This window comes from Hyperoodon ampullatus, assembly GCF_949752795.1.
Source record: "Hyperoodon ampullatus genome assembly, chromosome: X".
Classification (NCBI taxonomy): Eukaryota; Metazoa; Chordata; class Mammalia; order Artiodactyla; family Ziphiidae; genus Hyperoodon; species Hyperoodon ampullatus.
The window spans coordinates 93604676-93621861 of NC_136913.1; the positions used below are offsets into that span (position 1 = coordinate 93604676).

Sequence of the window (17186 nt, forward strand, 5' to 3'; positions counted from 1 at the left end):
ATTGTCACCTACATGCGCATTGTCGTGCAACAGATTCCCCAGAGCCCCTCACCCCAGTCCTGCATGACTGAAACTCTACATCCACAAAACAACTCCTTCCCTCCCCTTCCCCCAGCCCCTAGCGTGCACCATTCTGCTTTCTGTTTCTATGAGTTTGACTACTTTTGGTACCTCCTATAAGTGGCATCATACAATATTTGTCCTTCTGTGACTGGCTTATTTCACTTAGCATATTTATCCTCAAGGTTCATCCATGTCGTAGCATATGATAGGATTTCCCTCTTTTCTAAGGCAGAATGTATATGCCATATTCAGTGCATATACGCTGAATGTATATGCCACATTTTCTTTATCCATTCATCTCTCCACGGATATTTAGGTTGCTTTCAATTCTTGCTATTGTGAATAATGCTGCAATGAACATGGGGGTGCAAATAACTCTTTGAGAGTCTGCTTTCAATTCTTTCATATATATTTCCAGAAGTGGGATTGCTGAATCATATGGTAGTTCTATTTTTAATTTTTTGAGGAAACTCCTTACTGTTTTCCATAGCAGTTGCATCATTTTACATTTCCACCAACTGTGTACAGTGTTCCAGTTTCTCCACATCCTCACCAGCACTTATTATTTTGTTTTTTTGTTTTTAATACTGGTCAGACTAACAGGTGTGAGATGATATCTTATTGTGGTTTTAGTTTGCATTTCCCTGATGAATAGTGATGTTGAGCATCTTTTCCTATGCTTGTTAGCCATTTGTGTATCTTCTTTGGAGAAATGTCTATTCAAGTCCTTTGCCCATTTTTTTTTTTTTTTTGCGGTACGCAGGCCTCTCACTGTTGTGGCCTCTCCCGTTGTGGAGCACAGGCTCCGGATGCGCAGGCTCAGCGGCCATGGCTCACGGGCCTAGCCGCTCCGCAGCATGTGGGATCTTCCTGGACTGGGGCACGAACCCGTGTCCCCTGCGTCGGGAGGCGGACTCTCAACCACTGCGCCACCAGGGAAGACCCTTTGCCCATTTTTTAATCGTGTTATTTATTTTGTTATTGGGTTGTAGGGGTTCTTTACATATTAACCCCTTATCAGATACATGGTTTGCAAATATTTTCTCTCCATTCTTGCCTTTTCACTGTTGATTCTCCTGTTGCACAGAATTTTTTAAGTTCGATGTAGTCCCACTTGTCTATTTTTGCCTGTGCTTTTGGTGTGACTCTAACTTTTACTTCTCTTAGGGCCAGACTTTCATCAGGATAGCTTGGTTGTGATTTTTGCCTTCCTTTCCACCTCAGTACTCTCTAGCACGTTGTTTTGTTTTGCTTTTAAATAAATTTATTTATTTATTTTTGGCTGCCTTGGGTCTTCGTTGTGGTGCGCAGGCTTCTCATTGCCGTGGCTTCTCTTGTTGCTGAGCATGGGCTCGTGGGCTCTAGAGCGCAGGCTCAGTAGTTGTGGCGCACAGACTTAGTTGCTCCATGGCATGTGAGATCTTCCCGGACTAGGGCTCGAACCCCGTGTCTCCTGCATTGGCAGGCAGATTCTTAACCAGTGCACCACCAGGGAAGTCCTAGCACATTGTTTTACAGGGGTGTTGGCTAATTACTATTGGTTCTCTGATGGGATACACCCAGAATTACCTTAATTTTTCTGGAATCATTCCCACGGAAGGTAATGGGAGGCCTATGTGAGAGGAGGTTGTTTCCTCCCATTTTCTCACTTCTTTCCCTTCATCTCCCCTTTTTCTCCCATTCCAGAATCTCCTCTGGGGCCTCCTCCTTCCCTCTCCCACCCTCCTCGTGAGTGGGGCAGTGGTCTCTGAGCCAATGACAGGTCAGCCCAAGGGCTGACTCCAGACCAATGAGGGCTTCTGGGTTCCAGATGGACCAATTAGCTTATTAGGGACATTGAATACCTGTATGGCTGGCATCTGTCCCATTGTCCTTTTATTAACGACCCTCTTGTTTTGTCCATCAAGGATTTGAATGTGTAAATGAAGCCGTATTCTCTCTCCCATTTTTTTTTGGTTTTGTTTTTAAATTTTGGTGGCTTTAATCCATCCCCACAACTTCTGCCCAAGGCCAATAAAACACAGCCATTCTCCCTTTGTAAAAAGAAAGAGGGGTTGGGTTTCCTTCAATTGTCTGCCCTTTTCTGTCTCCTCCACTATTTTTGTTTTACTCTGTAGTTAACTTTGCATAGAGCAGCTTCGTCCGAGGACCTGTGCGGTGGACCTAGGCACTCTTTTCCACTGCCGGTTGCAACCGCCTTTTCGTTGTTCTAACCTGGAGGTTTGTGGGACCAGGGGCTTGGCGGCTGGGAGAAGAGTTTGGCCAGAGCCTTCCTTCTGCATTTCACACACATTCTGCTCTCGCTCTCTCTCTCTTACACACACACACACACACACACACACACACACACACACACACACACACACACACACACACACACACACACACACACACACACACACACACACACACACACACACACACCCGTTCGGGCCCCTCTCCGTGTGTCTTCCTTCAAGATGACAGGGCGCTGGAGAAAAGGCTGCTGGAATCAGCTGGTAGGTACAGTAGTAGCCCGAACCCCACCCACCCGCTGCCTTTGCTCGCTCAGGTTTCTCCGGTCACTCCTGCCGGGGGAGAAAACATGTAAACGCGCCTCCAGAGGAGGGGCAGGGGGAGCTGGGAGCGGCGGGGGCGGCGGAAGGTGAGCCGGGGAAGGTGGCCGAGCACCCGTGCTGCCGGGCCCTTCCCAGAGCTCCCTCAGGGCGGCAGTCCCAGCCCGGTTCGCCCCCACCCCATCCCCCTTTTCGTCAGGATTGCCTTTTTTCCCCCTCCTTCTGCGGCGGCGGAAATGACAGTGTGGTGCTGCCGCGGTGTCATGGTGCTGCCCCTGGACTGAGGAGCGAAAACTCTAAGTTTGGCTCGGGAGACCCAGCCGCGGTAGCTTGGCGGCCGCCGTGCTGTCCCCGGCGGGGCGCGCGGGCGGGCGGATCCCGGCTGCTGCGCGGCAGCGGCGGCGAAGGCGGGCGGCGGCCTAGAGCGGCGACGGCAACGGCGGCAGCAGCGGCGGCGGCGGCGGCGGCGGCGGCGGCGGCGGCGGCGGCCGGCCGGGGAGCTCGCGCCGGAGCCCGAGCCAGTTCACGCAGAAGGCAGGCGAGCACCCGGCGCCCTCGGGCGCGCCGAGGACATGGCCGGCAGCTGGGAATGCTCTGGGTAAAACGCGCCCCCTCGCCGCGGCCCCGGGGGCCGAGCGCCACCGCCGGCGCAGGGCTCGGCCCCGGCTCGGGCCGCGTCTCAGGTGCGGCCGGGGCCCGGCGCGGGCAGAAGGCTGCTCCGGGGATCGGCGGGGCGTGATGACGGGGCCCGCGAGGCTCGAGGTGGCGGCGGCGACGGAGGGCGCCCCGGCCCGGCCCTGGCTTCCCGTTGCGCCGCTGGGGCCCGGGCACCCGTCGCTGCCCTCCTGGGACGGAGTTTGCACTCCGCGATGCAGGGCGGGGGCGGGTCCGAGGCCTCCCGCGCAGCCCGGTGGGGCCGGGTGCGGCCCCTCGAGCGGCTCTCCTGGAGCCTGGGTGCTAGTCTGGGAAAGGGCACAGCCGCCTTCCCACGCTCCCGCGGCCGGCAGCCTCCTCGGCCCGGGCGGCGCCCCTCGGCCGCCCGGCGGTGGCTGCTGCGGCAGCCGGTTGCTGCGGACAGCCTGCCCGCAGGAAGGCCCGGCGAAACTTAATCCCTTTGCTGCCGGGGGAGCGATCCTCGAGTCTCCGTCTGGGTGGTTCCTTATTTCTGGCCTAGCTGTGAAAGCAGCTCAGTGGGGGAGAGGGAAAACTTATAGGTCCCCAGGACAGGCTGCGACTGAACCCGGGAGAGGTGGGGTTTTTCCATTCCTGGCTCATAAGAATTAAGTAAATAACGGCGGAGTAGATTTACAGAAACATTTTCGGTGATAAGGAATAGGTTACTTAGCATTTCGTATGCAGCGCATTTCTTGGAGGTGTTTCTTCTCGGAGCAGGAAATTGGGATCCTGGGGTCGTTAGGTTCTTTACTTTCTCTCTTCCACACTCCCCTACCCACCTTCACGCTCACTCGCCTTCTTCCTACGTGGTCGTCACACATCTACCTGCCCACCCGAATCTCCCACCAACCACCCATCCCCTGGACTCCTCCCCGTCAATCTGTGCACTCCCAGCCTCCCAGCCATGCAGCCTCTGGCTTGTGAACCAGTTTGCCTTTTTGAGGGTTTCTGAGTGTGGGGAGGGTGGATGGTGATGGTTGTTTGTGAAGAGGAGCCCTTATAAAGGAATATATTAGAGGCTATGTAAATAGACAAGTACTACTGTGTGTGAGTTGATTCTTCTGATTCTCAAATTGGGCCAAGAGGGCTGCCTTTAACCCCATTCTGTTCCCTCCCAGTACTCTAATCAGTTCTCTGGCAATGTTCCAAAAGAAGGGAAATGCTGAATAGGGAGACTCCCTCCGTACTCTACCCGGGCTGGTTACCCCTAACTCTCACATGCCCCTTTTCACTTCTCTCCACTGATCACTGCCCATGGGGGGGGGAAAGAGTCTTTGCTATTTTTCTATATTCCTGCCCAATCAATTAACTTAAGGCAGATATATAATGTAAATTAGATTTCTCCTGATTGTTCCTCACAACTTGATTTATGCTTGAAATACAAGTCTAGGAGCCAAGAAGATCAGAGAGTTCATCCCAAATCTGATGTTGCATTGGCTTTGTGGCCTTAGGACATTCCTATGACCTTTCACTTGTATGAAAGGCATCATATTGTGTACTGGCTATTGTGAGTCTTGGTTTGGCCCTTTGAAGATGAAAGGGCTCTATAAACTCTCAGCACTATACTTTTCGAAGAAAGTTCTTCATTTACCTTTTATTGGGGTAATAGATTGGGTGTAAGTAGCCGCCCTAGTTTACTGGGAACCCTCACTTGCCATTATTAATCCCCTTGGGAGCCAAATATATCACTCTACTTTGGTCCTAAGTCTGTTTCTTTTCCTCTTGTGCACATGCAACTGAATGAAAACATACATAAAAGTAGGCATACAGAGTAATTGGTGATTATTTTATGCTAAGACTTGAATCATATCTAATGTACTCCAACCTAACAATCTGAGTCAGACTCATTTGAAAACATAACCTCACTAATTTTTAGCCCATATGGGGGCAGGTAGTTAATTTCTACTGAAAAGTGGCATAAATAATTTTAGTCATGGCTCTCTGAGCATGATTAGCATCTAGCAGTGATGAGTCAACAATATTTATTAAAAGCACCTACAGCGTGCAGAATCCTCTGTTGACTGGTCTAAGGCCGCAGCCTTGGCCTTGTATCTTGGCCTCCTGCTTGTTTAAGGCCTACCTCCTTACTTGCAGCTCCGGGATTAGGCCAGGGAGGGGCTGTGCAGGGCAGGGGTAGAGGCTATAGGGACATGAAGGAGCGATTGTTTCCCTCCCATTTACTTTCATGACTACTAGACTCCTCATCTAGCATGTTGTACCTTGCAAGGCCACCCCCCGGGGAAGTACTGCCGCAAATCAGAATGACTTGCTTGCTTCATGAACATATCATCTGAACAGTGCAAATTGATTTAGGTGAAATTGGTTTAGTTAATCCCTCCTCTAAGTGCAGGGCAACTTGCTCAAACTTGTATATCCTAAAGCAGTGCCAGTGGAGTCTCATAATAGCGTCCAAAAATTGCTGTGGGTAGTGAGCCTGTCCACTCCCTCATCCCTCCTCCCATGAAACTGCTGACACCATGACAGTTGAGAAGGAAACTGCAGAAGGAGTATGTCTTTGCTACTTGGTGAAGAGGAGAGAATGTCCTCCCTTGACTCTGTCCCTTAGTACTCAGTTTCTCTCTTTCCCAACAGGGACAGACAGCCCTAAAAAGGAGGTGAAGACAGGGCGGAGGCACAGAATGTGTCTCAAATGGCTGTTCTCAGAGGTACTTGCTTGGCCTTGTGTGTGTGTGTGTCATTCAGTCTCTATGGGTCTTGGTAGGTCCCTAGCTGTTAGGCCATGGGCCTCTGCTGCTAGTGGAGGCCGGGGGGTGTTTCATTTCCAGTTAGCATTACGTTTTTGGTCTTCTCTTCTGCGCAAAAGGGGAACATGTGGTACTGTGTTTGCGAAGCACCTCCTTACTTAGGCTGAGTGCCTTGACTTAGAGCATTGCATCACCAAGATATGACATGTAACATGTTGATACTGGATATACGACAGTTCAGGAGAGTTGACAGTTGTTCACTTTTTGATGAATGAAATTTGGGTACCAAGGTGGTGTTGTGCTAATATCTGTATTTCAGGTCTCTCAACAAACATTGTGTTTATCACTGAGCAGTGTGAAAAATAGACTAGAAAAGTGTTTCTCAACCAGTGTGTTGGATCATGCTAACATGTGAGAAGACCAGATGAGTGGTGTTGAGACAAGAAGTTCCAACTCCAATGATCCCCTCTTGTACGGGCTGCTAGCCCTCTTTTTATTTCCCCTCTCTTCCAAGGATCAATATATGTTTCTGTCTCCATTTTCATGAATTAAAACTCTGCTAAGAGTCTTCTGTGGGCACTGGAGGTTTGTGGCTCTTTCTACAGTTTCTCTTTTTCCATCTTCCCCTTCTCCATGATCACAGACAGACATATTCTTTTTGACAATCTCCCAGCTCTTGCATTGCCCTTAGAAATCCTGTAAGCTGCTAAGACTACTAGATGGTTAAAGTATGGGTGGTGGAGGGATTGTGAGTAATGTGCCAACATCCACTACTCCCTTCTCTGTGTTGGGTTCAACTGAATACATAATAAGGGTGTTGGTTCTGCCTAAGTGAGTTAGCAAAGTATCCTTAGGAAGACTTGTCCTACTTGGGTTCTTTTCTCCTTGCAGAGCTCTGACTGCCTGACCTTGGGCTTTGTCTCAGACTCTTTCCTGCAGGTCAGACTCCTCTAGTTGATGAACAGCATCCCCAGTCTCTGGATCTTCCTCTTACAGAGACCAGAAGATCTGATAACAAATTCATTATATAACCTAAAATCCTCCTGAAACAGAAAATCCCGGTATTTACAATTTGCCCAGTTAGGGGTATAATGTATGGGCATGGTAGACCGTGCTAATAGAGGACAGTGACATGTCTGAATGTATACAGCCCAGAGATACAAAAATGGTTTACGGTCCAGAATCCTCCATCGCTTTGTCTATAGCCCTTTGTTCAGTGTTGCTAAGATCCATGTGGTTCCCAGGGGAGTAGAAGCTTGATTTCAAATAGGCTTCTGTTCTCTGTCCCTTGTCTCTGACCTGAACTTGGGGTCCTCTCAGCCTAACACTCAACAGCATGCCCTACATACATATATTGCCAATTTTATTCTGTAGAAGTAGAGATGACTGCCCATACAGGGGGGGCACTGCACTGAACATTAAAAAATTTACAAATATTTTATTGGGTAACAGAGATTGGGAAAAGCAGTCCTAGAATAGATGGAAGGCTGTGCTGGTAGCAGTAGGTAAATTAAGTTTGTTCTCCAATCTGGAAACAGCTAGTGTAATTGTCATTAAGGTAAAGGTGTTATGAATTATACTTAACGATTTGTGACACTTTTCATGTGTTACCTTGGCAAATCTGTTTCTTGGTTACTTAGATTAATCTATTGTGTTTGTAGCAGATCTAGGACTTTTAGTTCTGCTATTGTGATATTCCTTTTAATGTTTATGATGACTATATTGTATAAAATAGCCAATGGCTGGATTTAGGAGCTAATTATTATTTAAAAAAAAGATCATTAAGGAACCTCCCTGGTTGAGACTTCGCCTTCCAATGCAGGAGGTATGGGTTGGATCCCTGGTGGGGGAGCTGGGATCCCACATGCCTTGGGGCCAAAAGGCCAAGACTTGGAACAGAAGCAACATTGCAACAAATTCAATAAAGACTTTAAAAATGGTCCACATCAAAACCATCTTTAAAAAAAGTATAGGTCTCAAGTCATTAAAAAAATCATTAAATCCACGTACTATAAAATATTAAGTAGGCTTTAATAACCTATTGACAGGAACTGGCTCTGGTGCTGTCAGTTGGTAATCAACCTCCAGTCCTGAGCTCACCCTGTGCATGATAAAAGCTTAAGAAAAAAGAAGAGAGACAGTTCTTCCCTTTGGGGGGGACTCCAGTCTAACAGGGGAGACATATGAGCATAATAAATACCACAAGCAGACCCATGGCCCTCCAGAAAACTTGTGGGGGAGTGTAATTGTCCTCCATTATGTCAACCATGCATTTGGGGTGAATTTCCAAACATGTGCTATTTCCTTAATAACTTGCTCTGTATCTGTCATCTGTGAATGTGTGTTGAGAATATCTGTATTTTTAAAGAAAGTTAATAATTTTATTTTATTCTCATCTGATCCTCACAAGAGCCTGTGAGATGGGTAGGGCAGGTATTTTTCATTTGGCAGATGAGGAGGCTGTGGCCCAAACAGTTTAAATGTCTTACCTGGGATCACTCAGCTAATTCAGTTTAGAGCTAGGACTACAACCAGGCTCTGTTGTGAGGATCAAATGAGATAGTGGCTTTGGAACCATTTGAAAAGTGTAAAATTGGTACACAAATGTAAGGTGACTGTTATTATTAATTATGCTTACTGACCACCTAGCCTCTTTTTTCTGGGTTTCTATTTTCAGCCTATCTTTTTAGGGTGAGAATTCTATGCATTGGTTGCCTTTTATGTTCCCAAATGATCATTTCTGAAATTAAAGGGGTCTTTTCCTACTAATAGTATTCTAGGATTTGGTTGTCTTCCTTTTCTTCCAAAAGGTGTTGTCATTAGTTTGTACTCCCATGGGACTCTCCTCGCCTTTAGTTGTCCCCTGGAACACCCATTATATCTTCTTTGAAATTCAACAGGCAAAACCAGCCACTGTCCTGGGGCACCTTGGCTTAGCCAAGGGTAAGTAATGCATTTTGTTCATTTCCAGTTCCTTTCATGATGATGCCCATCGCTTGTCAGCCTTTCTAGTCACACTAATAAATAAGACTTGTGTCTTGAGGAGCTGGTTTTCAGTAATCCAAGGTGTCTTTCCTATGTGGTAACAGATAGCAAGAGCTCTGTAATAATAGGATGTCAGAGCTGGAACACATGTTAAAGAGATTGTCTGGTGATTCTAGTCCAACTTGAATGATATTTTACAGTTAAGGGAACATCAGACTAAGCCAGGACTCATTTGCTCATCCTCCAAGGCAGAGAGACAGTTTCTGGTGTTTTTAGGAAGAGCTCATGGGACATTACTGTTAATATCCTGAGGAATGTAAATCCTACAAGCCAGCTCAATCCTCACTGTACAGCCCAGGGGTCAGGTTGGGTTTTACACTCATGGTTTTTCTGTGAAGAAAGGGAGACTGTGGCTCCTCAGGGAGGTAATGGGAGCCCAGACCCATGCTCCGTGGATCTGGAAGATGAACACTAGATGGAATATAAGCTGTTGAAATAAGTGGGCATTTAATTATGTTCAAATAACACTTGAAATAATAGCATTCTGCCAAGTGCAGATCATGACTTCGCTCTCTGATCAGAGTTAACCGAATGTTGGGTTTGAAGGGCAACGCTGAAATCAATCTTTCATTTTGTAAGTGCAGAATGTATTATTTTTATTCTAATCGTCTGCATTGAAAACTCCTCCTTTGTATTTCTATCTACTCACACAGCCTTATGATACCTTCTTAAAGTTTATTCTCATCAACTTTTTCCAGGAGTCTCAGCCTGAAAGGGGGTGCAGGGTGACGATAAGCCATACAGAAACAATTTTATACTAGAACAAGGGCAAATACATAAGCATCCTTATTTGACTACACAGCAGTAACTAAATGATATGGAAGGGAACAAATCAGTGGATGTGGATGTGGGCATTTGTTTCTTAACGTGGCATTTGGTCTGCCCACCTAGGCATTTCATCAGTGCATTTTTATGACAAACCATTGTGTTTTCTGGCAAAAGCTTCATGATTACCTGTCATTCAGTGATACTCTATCAGGTTTACATCCTGTCTTTATCCTTAGTATATTCTCTAATTCTGCATAGATTAATGATTCACAAACTTTTTGAAGTTGCAGCACTGCCATTGTTTTATTTTTTGTCATACCACTTCCTCCTGTACTTCCTAAAGGTATTTTGTGATCTAGGAGTCAGATATTTTTTAGGAGTCTTATCATTTTTAAGTGAATAAAAAATTGGGAGCTGACAATTTTCTGACACCCATTGATCATTAGAGATATCCCAGGTATTGCAAAACCTAGACAGGGAATCACTAACCTAGAAGAGCAATTGAAAGGAGTAAGCAATTCAGTAGAGTTTAGAAATAGTACATAATTACACAGTTGACAGTATGGAATAGTGGTTAGCTGTTTGTTCACACTCTGGATTGTGGGTTTGAATCTGTTTTAAAAATTAAGGTAAAATCCATATACCATAATATTCACCATTTTAAAGTATACAATTCAGTGGTTTTTAGTATATCCACAAAGCTGTGCAATCATCACTGCTAAATCCTAGACATTTTCATCATCGCCAAGAGAAAATCCATACCGTTAGCAGCCACTCTCCATTCCCTCTACCCCCATGCCCCCCGACCCAGGCCCTTGACAAACACTAATCTACTTTCTGTTCTTATGGGTTTGCCTATTCTGGGCATTTCCTATAAAGGGAATCATATAATCTGTGACCTTTTGTGACTAGCTTCTTTCACTTAGCATAATGTTTTCAAAGATTATCCATGTTGTAGCATGTATCAGTACCTCATTCCTTTTTCTTGCTAAATTATATTCTGCTGTATGGACATACCACATTTGTTTATCTGTTCATAAGTTGAGGGACATTTGGATTGTTTCCACCATTTGGTTATTGTGAATAATGCTGCTATGAACATTTGTGTACAAGTTTTTGAGTATGCATATCTTCAGTTCTTCTGGATCATATGGTAACTCTACATTTAACATTTTGAGGAACTGCCAAACTATTTCCCAAAGAAGCTGCATCATTTTACATTCCCACCAGCAATGTATGAGGGTCCCAATTTCTCTATATCCTGGCTGACATTTGCTATGTTTTTAAATTATGGCCATCCTAGTGTGTGTGAAGTAATATTATAGGTATCCTAGTGAGTGTAAAGTGGTATCTCAATGTGGTTTTGATTTGTATTTCCCTAATGGCTAATGATGTTGAGTACATTTTCATATGCTTACTGATCATTTGCATATCTTCTTTGGAGAAATGTCTATTCAGATCCTTTGCCATTTAAATTTTTTTTTGCCTTTTTATTGTTGAGCTGTAAGAGTTCTGTGTATTTCTAAATACTTGACCTGTATCACATGTATGATCTGCAAATATTTTTCCTATTCTGTGAGGTGTCTTTTCACTTTTTTGATGGTGTCATTTATAGTACAGAAGTTTTAAATTTTGATGAAGTCCAATTTATTTTTTTCTTCAGTTACTTGTGCATTTGGTGTCATCTAAGAAACCCTTGCTTAACCTAAGTTCGTGAAGATTTACACTTATGTTTCCTTCTAAGAGTTTTATAGTTTCTGTGCTTACATTTAGATTGTGGATCCATTTCAAGTAAATTTTTATGTATAGTGTGAGGTAGGGCTGTAACTTCATCCTTTTGCATGTGGGCATCCGGTTATCCCAGAACCACTTGTTGAAAAGATTATTATTTCCCTGTTGAATGGTTTTGGAACCCTTATCAAAAGTCAGTTGACCATGAATATATGAGTTTATTTTTGGACTCTCAGTTTTATCTGGTTTTGAATCTTAACTTTGCTACTTGCAAACAAGTGTGACCCTGGACACGTTACCTTTTTTGTTGTTGTAAAATAGTACCTGCCTTTTAGAGGGTTGTTGTGCCTGGCACATGGCAAAAGCACAATAAATTTAAAGGGGAAATGTGCTTAGGTAATCAGGGAGGTAGGGAAAATGGGAGATAGGTTGAAAGGATGCTGAAATATTCGGAGTGACCAGAACAAGGTGGCCTCATAAATGAGAGATGAGATGAACAGATGTTTGGAGAAGGTGCAAAAATACTCAGTTCCCCGAAATTGTAAAATATAGCAGAATAGAAACAGTATAATAGAAAAAGTTATTTACCATTAGGAACAGACTGTAACCATCTTATATTATTCTCTATACAGCTGAAATCAGTTAAGGTAGTTATTTTAAAGCACTGATGTTTGGCTTTTTTTTCAGTCAAGGACTCTTTTGAGAACATTTTGAATGCTATGGACAACCCTCTCCCTGTGAAAGTGTATATATGATATACATACAGTATCCTTTAAACATTTCTAGAAGTTTCAGGAATCCCTGGTTAAAAATCCTATTTTGACCTTATCCAAGGCAATCCTGACCCATAGCATGCTTTCCTAAGCTTAGTTTCATAGTGAGGTTCAAGTGTCTCACTTAGTCAGGAACAACTTTTAGGACTGCAGGAAAATTTGCAGAGCTTTTCCTCTGTACAGAAGAATTAATATGGCATGATCCTAAGACTTAGAAGAGTTGTGGTACTCTAATTGTTTCTGTAAAGGTTACAACACAGAGGCAGGTCTATCAGCAATGCATCTTGACCAACTATAATTTTGGCAGGAGGCCTTACTCGATTCTCCCTGGTAGCTTCCAACACAGACACTGAGGAATGCAGACCTGCAGTTCTGGAAGAGACAGTAATAGAAATGCAGAGTAAGGTGGAGATGGGCCTAGAAGAAAGAAAAATGATTCTGAAAGGGACTAGGAGTGAGAGGCAGATTCAGAGAAAGTCAGCGGGGCACAGAGAGACACAAATAGAAGTGGAAACATGGTGTCTAGAAGCCCTCTTGTAAATAGTCAAGATATTTGTCAAGTGAAGGAGGTGAGATGATTGAAATAAAGGTGTGTGGGAAAGAGCACAGGCCTTGGCATTAGACTGCCCCAGTGCTCTGGGTGTGTATGTTCCTGGTTCATTTACTTAATAACACTGAGCCCCAGTTTCCCAACCATAATATGCGTATAGCATTAGTACCTTCCGTATAGCCTTCCTGATAGAATTTAATGAAATATTGTGTGTAAAGTTCTTAACATGGCACTCAGAATACAGGAGGTGCTCAGTAAATGCTAGGTCCCTTCTTTAACATCCTATACTTGAAGGGATCCTTCATTTAACAATTTTTAAATACTCTGTTAGTGTGAGGCACTGTACTATGAATAGAAATATGAAATAGTTGATGCCCTCAAGGAGCAAGGAGGGTTAGCTGGAGACACAGATGTGTAAATGAAATAAAACAGAATGTTCTGGAAGCCACCAAGTGGTTGAAGTGATAAACATGTTCAGTGAGAGAACTCCTAGGTTTCTAGGCTTGGATGATGATATTCAACAGATAGGGAAAATAGGAAGAGGAGCAGGTGTTTTGTTTTGGGGGGCAGGGAAGAATAGCAAGTTCATTTATGGGCATGTTGAATTTGACCAATGGAACCACCAAAGGCAATATTCCTGCCTTGAGTGGAAGTTAGAATCTATCATCTCTAAAGTCTCTTCCAATTCTGAGATTCTATGATATATGTACATTTTAATTGTTTTACATTTTCATCTCTATAGGTGAATGCTGATAGATGTTATATCAGCATATAGATGATATAAGCTACAAAATACTAGCCAACAATTTCCAATTGTAATTGTAAAATAAGAACACCACACACCTCACTTTTAAAAAAAAGTGGTTATACAAACATCTAAACTTATCAAACCAACTGAGAGTGACCGTTTTACAAAAAGATTCTTCCCTTTTACAGTCCAATTTCCTATAGAGTTCCATTAAATAGCTAGTTAGTTCAGTGCACTTAAAAGGTTTGATTTAGAAACAGCTTTTAGGGATACATCTATTGTACTTATGCACAATGTATAATTGTACTCAGTATTTAAGTTTCCTGTGAGAGGGCTGTGCAGATATCTCTGACAGATGACAGAACCTGAACAAATACCAGTGGCAGAATCAAACTTTCAAGCCCTGATGAGAGTCTCCGGTGATAGTGAGATGATGAACAAAAGCTATTCAAAAGCAAAAGATGCCTTTCTCTTTCCTATATATAAGATTAACACTTTAAACCAACAAAATATATTTTATACTTTTTATATTTTAATATTTTTCCTATTTGTCTCTAGTAACTCAGTTTACTAGAAATAGGATGGAACAGAAATTTCCATGTGTGGTAACAGGAAGTAATTCAAGTTCACACATCTGAAGAACTTATTATCCTGTGCTGAGAACTACATTTTTCTAAAGCTCTCTCTTCTCTTTTTATGCAGGCTCTGAGAATGGGATCATTTCAAGAACTAGAGAGTTAGTTTCAAATATGGCCTTGTTTTCCTTCCACTAGATGTGAAATAGGAGCAGCCTCTGTATTTTAACTGGAAGTAAAATAGAGAACAATATTGGAGAATGGAGACTGAGAATTTGGCAGGGCTTCAGGTGCATCATAGTCCAGGACAAGAGATGTCAGTGGAGAGGGTGTGTGAGAGACTGATCCGCACCAGTGTGGTGAGTTGGAACAGGAATGTGAGTCAGTAAACCGGGATTCAGAGATGGCCTCTAGTTTCTGTTTATTAGTGCAGGAAAATAAACCCAGGCATTTGTCAAAAACAAGGTTTAAAGGGAGAGAATGGCTTTTTGATTAATTCCCAACTCACTTTCCTATTGCTCCAGCATCCCTGGGGAATCCAGCCTGTAAAACCTCCATTGGTTAGTGTGTAATTATGCTACATCCACGTTTCCTTTGGAAATGCTTAATGACTCTTGCTTCATGTTCCTTGCAGGTGAAAGCCCAGCCTCTGCGGTTCTTAATGCCTCAGCAGGATTATTTTCACTAAAGATGGAAACACTGGAGTCTGAATTGACCTGTCCAATCTGCCTAGAGTTGTTTGAAGACCCCCTTCTGCTCCCTTGTGCTCACAGCCTCTGCTTCAGCTGTGCCCATCGCATCTTGGTCTCGAGCTGTAGCTCTGGTGAATCCGTTGAACCCATTACTGCTTTCCAGTGTCCTACGTGCAGGTATGTTATCTCACTGAACCACCGGGGCCTGGATGGCCTCAAGAGGAATGTGACTCTGCAGAACATTATTGACCGCTTCCAGAAGGCTTCCGTCAGTGGACCCAATTCCCCAAGTGAGAGCCGCCGGGAGAGGACTTACAGGCCCAGCAACGCCATGTCTAGTGAGCGAATTGCTTGCCAGTTTTGTGAGCAGGACCCGCCAAGGGATGCAGTGAAAACATGCATCACCTGCGAGGTCTCCTACTGTGACCGTTGCCTGCGGGCCACACACCCCAATAAGAAACCTTTCACCAGCCACCGCCTGGTGGAACCAGTGCCGGACACACATCTTCGAGGGATCACCTGCCTGGACCATGAGAATGAGAAAGTGAACATGTATTGTGTATCTGATGACCAATTGATCTGTGCCTTATGCAAACTGGTGGGGCGTCACCGAGACCATCAGGTCGCGTCCCTGAATGATCGGTTTGAGAAGCTCAAGGTAAGGGATCTGGGAGATACCCCTTACACGACTTTGTCTCTTTATACACATTTATGCAGTTAGCAAGTTCCCTAATAAAACAGGTCACTTTTTCTATATGACAAGTGAATTAACTCCCAATTCTTCTCGTGACAAATAGCCTCCTCACCTGCAGGCTCTCACTAGAACCTGTTTCATCTGTTGCACAAACCTGTTTGCGATCGTTCACCTCTGGCCAGTTCTGGGGGAATTAGCCTATGGCTCATACTAATAGTACGTCCAGGGAAACAGCACCCTCTCTCCTCTGACACTGATATATTGTACCCTATATATCTTTGCCATGATCTTTCTACCTCTTCTTTTAAGTATGTGAGTACCCATGTAGGTGTATTACAATTAGCATATGTGCTGATTTGCATATATATGCGTATAGCTATGGGAAGGTTGGGTGTGTCTCTGGTATGTGTGGGTGGAGGTGTCTGAGTGTATCTATGTAGGTGAGAGGTTTTTGTGGAGGACAGTAGTGTATGTGTTTGCACACTCAGTACACTAAATAAACAAAGCTTTGGTACTGGCCACTACAGATTGCCACCAAGCCCTGAAGAGGGGGCTAATTCTAAACCTGCCTTAAAAAACAGAGCAAAACAAAACAAACAGACAAAAAAGGGACTTCAGTGTACCACGAAGTTAGGAGGCATAATCAAATACCTGACCTAAAAATTTTAACTGAAGGCAATAAATATTTAATCCAGTATCATATTTTGTGCCAGTGTTCGTTTTGAAGTGCTTGTTTGCAGTCTCTGACAGGGAAGTTCCTGTTCAGTGGCCAGAGTTTTCTGAAGTTGTTGTGCCAGCATAGTGTTGATATGCAAGTCTAAGTGCCTGTTTTTGTTTTTTGTTTGTTTGTTTTTTGTTTTTTTCTGGTTTTTTGTTTTTTGCGGTACGCGGGCATCTCACTGTTGTGGCCTCTCCCGTTGCGGAGCACAGGCTCCGGACGCGCAGGCTCAGCGGCCATGGCTCACGGGCCCAGCGGCTCCGCGGCATGTGGGATCTTCCCGGACCGGGGCACGAACCTGTGTCCCCTGCATCGGCAGGCGGACTCTCAACCACTGCGCCACCAGGGAAGCCCTAAGTGCCTGTTTTTTTAAAGCACTACTACCTCACGTTGATGTTAACAAATGTCAGATCCAGCAAAATTGTTTTATTCCCATTGCCTGTCTGCTATGTGGCTTGATTTCTCTTAAGAAGCTACTTAACAGAAATTCCAGAAAAATAAAATGTTTAACTGAATAATAAAATTACCAGTCCAAAATCAGGCCTAGATATATAAGCCAAGCTGGAAGGAAGACCCCGATGGATGGAAGGAAGGCAATAAAGGAGTGGAGATCTTCCTCTTGCCATGCTACAGAAAAGTCATTGTAACGTATGTAAAAATTATGATGTTGGTGAGAGTAGTAATACTCAGAATAGGATACATTTTTCCCTTCTGTAATTTATTGAAAGTAATATTGAGAGTCACACTGACAATGGTTTGTGCTGTTTTTGATTTTTTATTTACATTTAATATTTATAAATTTGTACAAAGTTTAATGTTTGTTGATTTCACTAAGGGTGATATTCTCATTCATATCAAGACTGCAGAGAGCAACAATCTCAGTGGCTGCAATTC

General features: G+C 44.2%; 1 protein-coding gene across 5 annotated transcripts in view; it reads left to right on the top strand.

The window, feature by feature from the left end:
- Positions 1–14863: 14863 nt before the first annotated feature.
- MID2 (midline 2) overlaps positions 14864–17186 on the top strand; it is a gene marked incomplete at its 5' end in the record, with an annotated part of 86763 nt that continues 84440 nt past the window's right edge. For 2 of the 5 annotated variants that reach the window (XM_079727835.1, XM_079727839.1), the window contains one exon: positions 14864–15538. In XM_079727835.1, the coding sequence (XP_079583961.1) occupies positions 14879–15538 (660 nt within the window). The remainder of the gene's footprint in view (positions 15539–17186) is intronic. The other 3 variants (XM_079727836.1, XM_079727837.1, XM_079727838.1) reach the window with 2 other exon arrangements.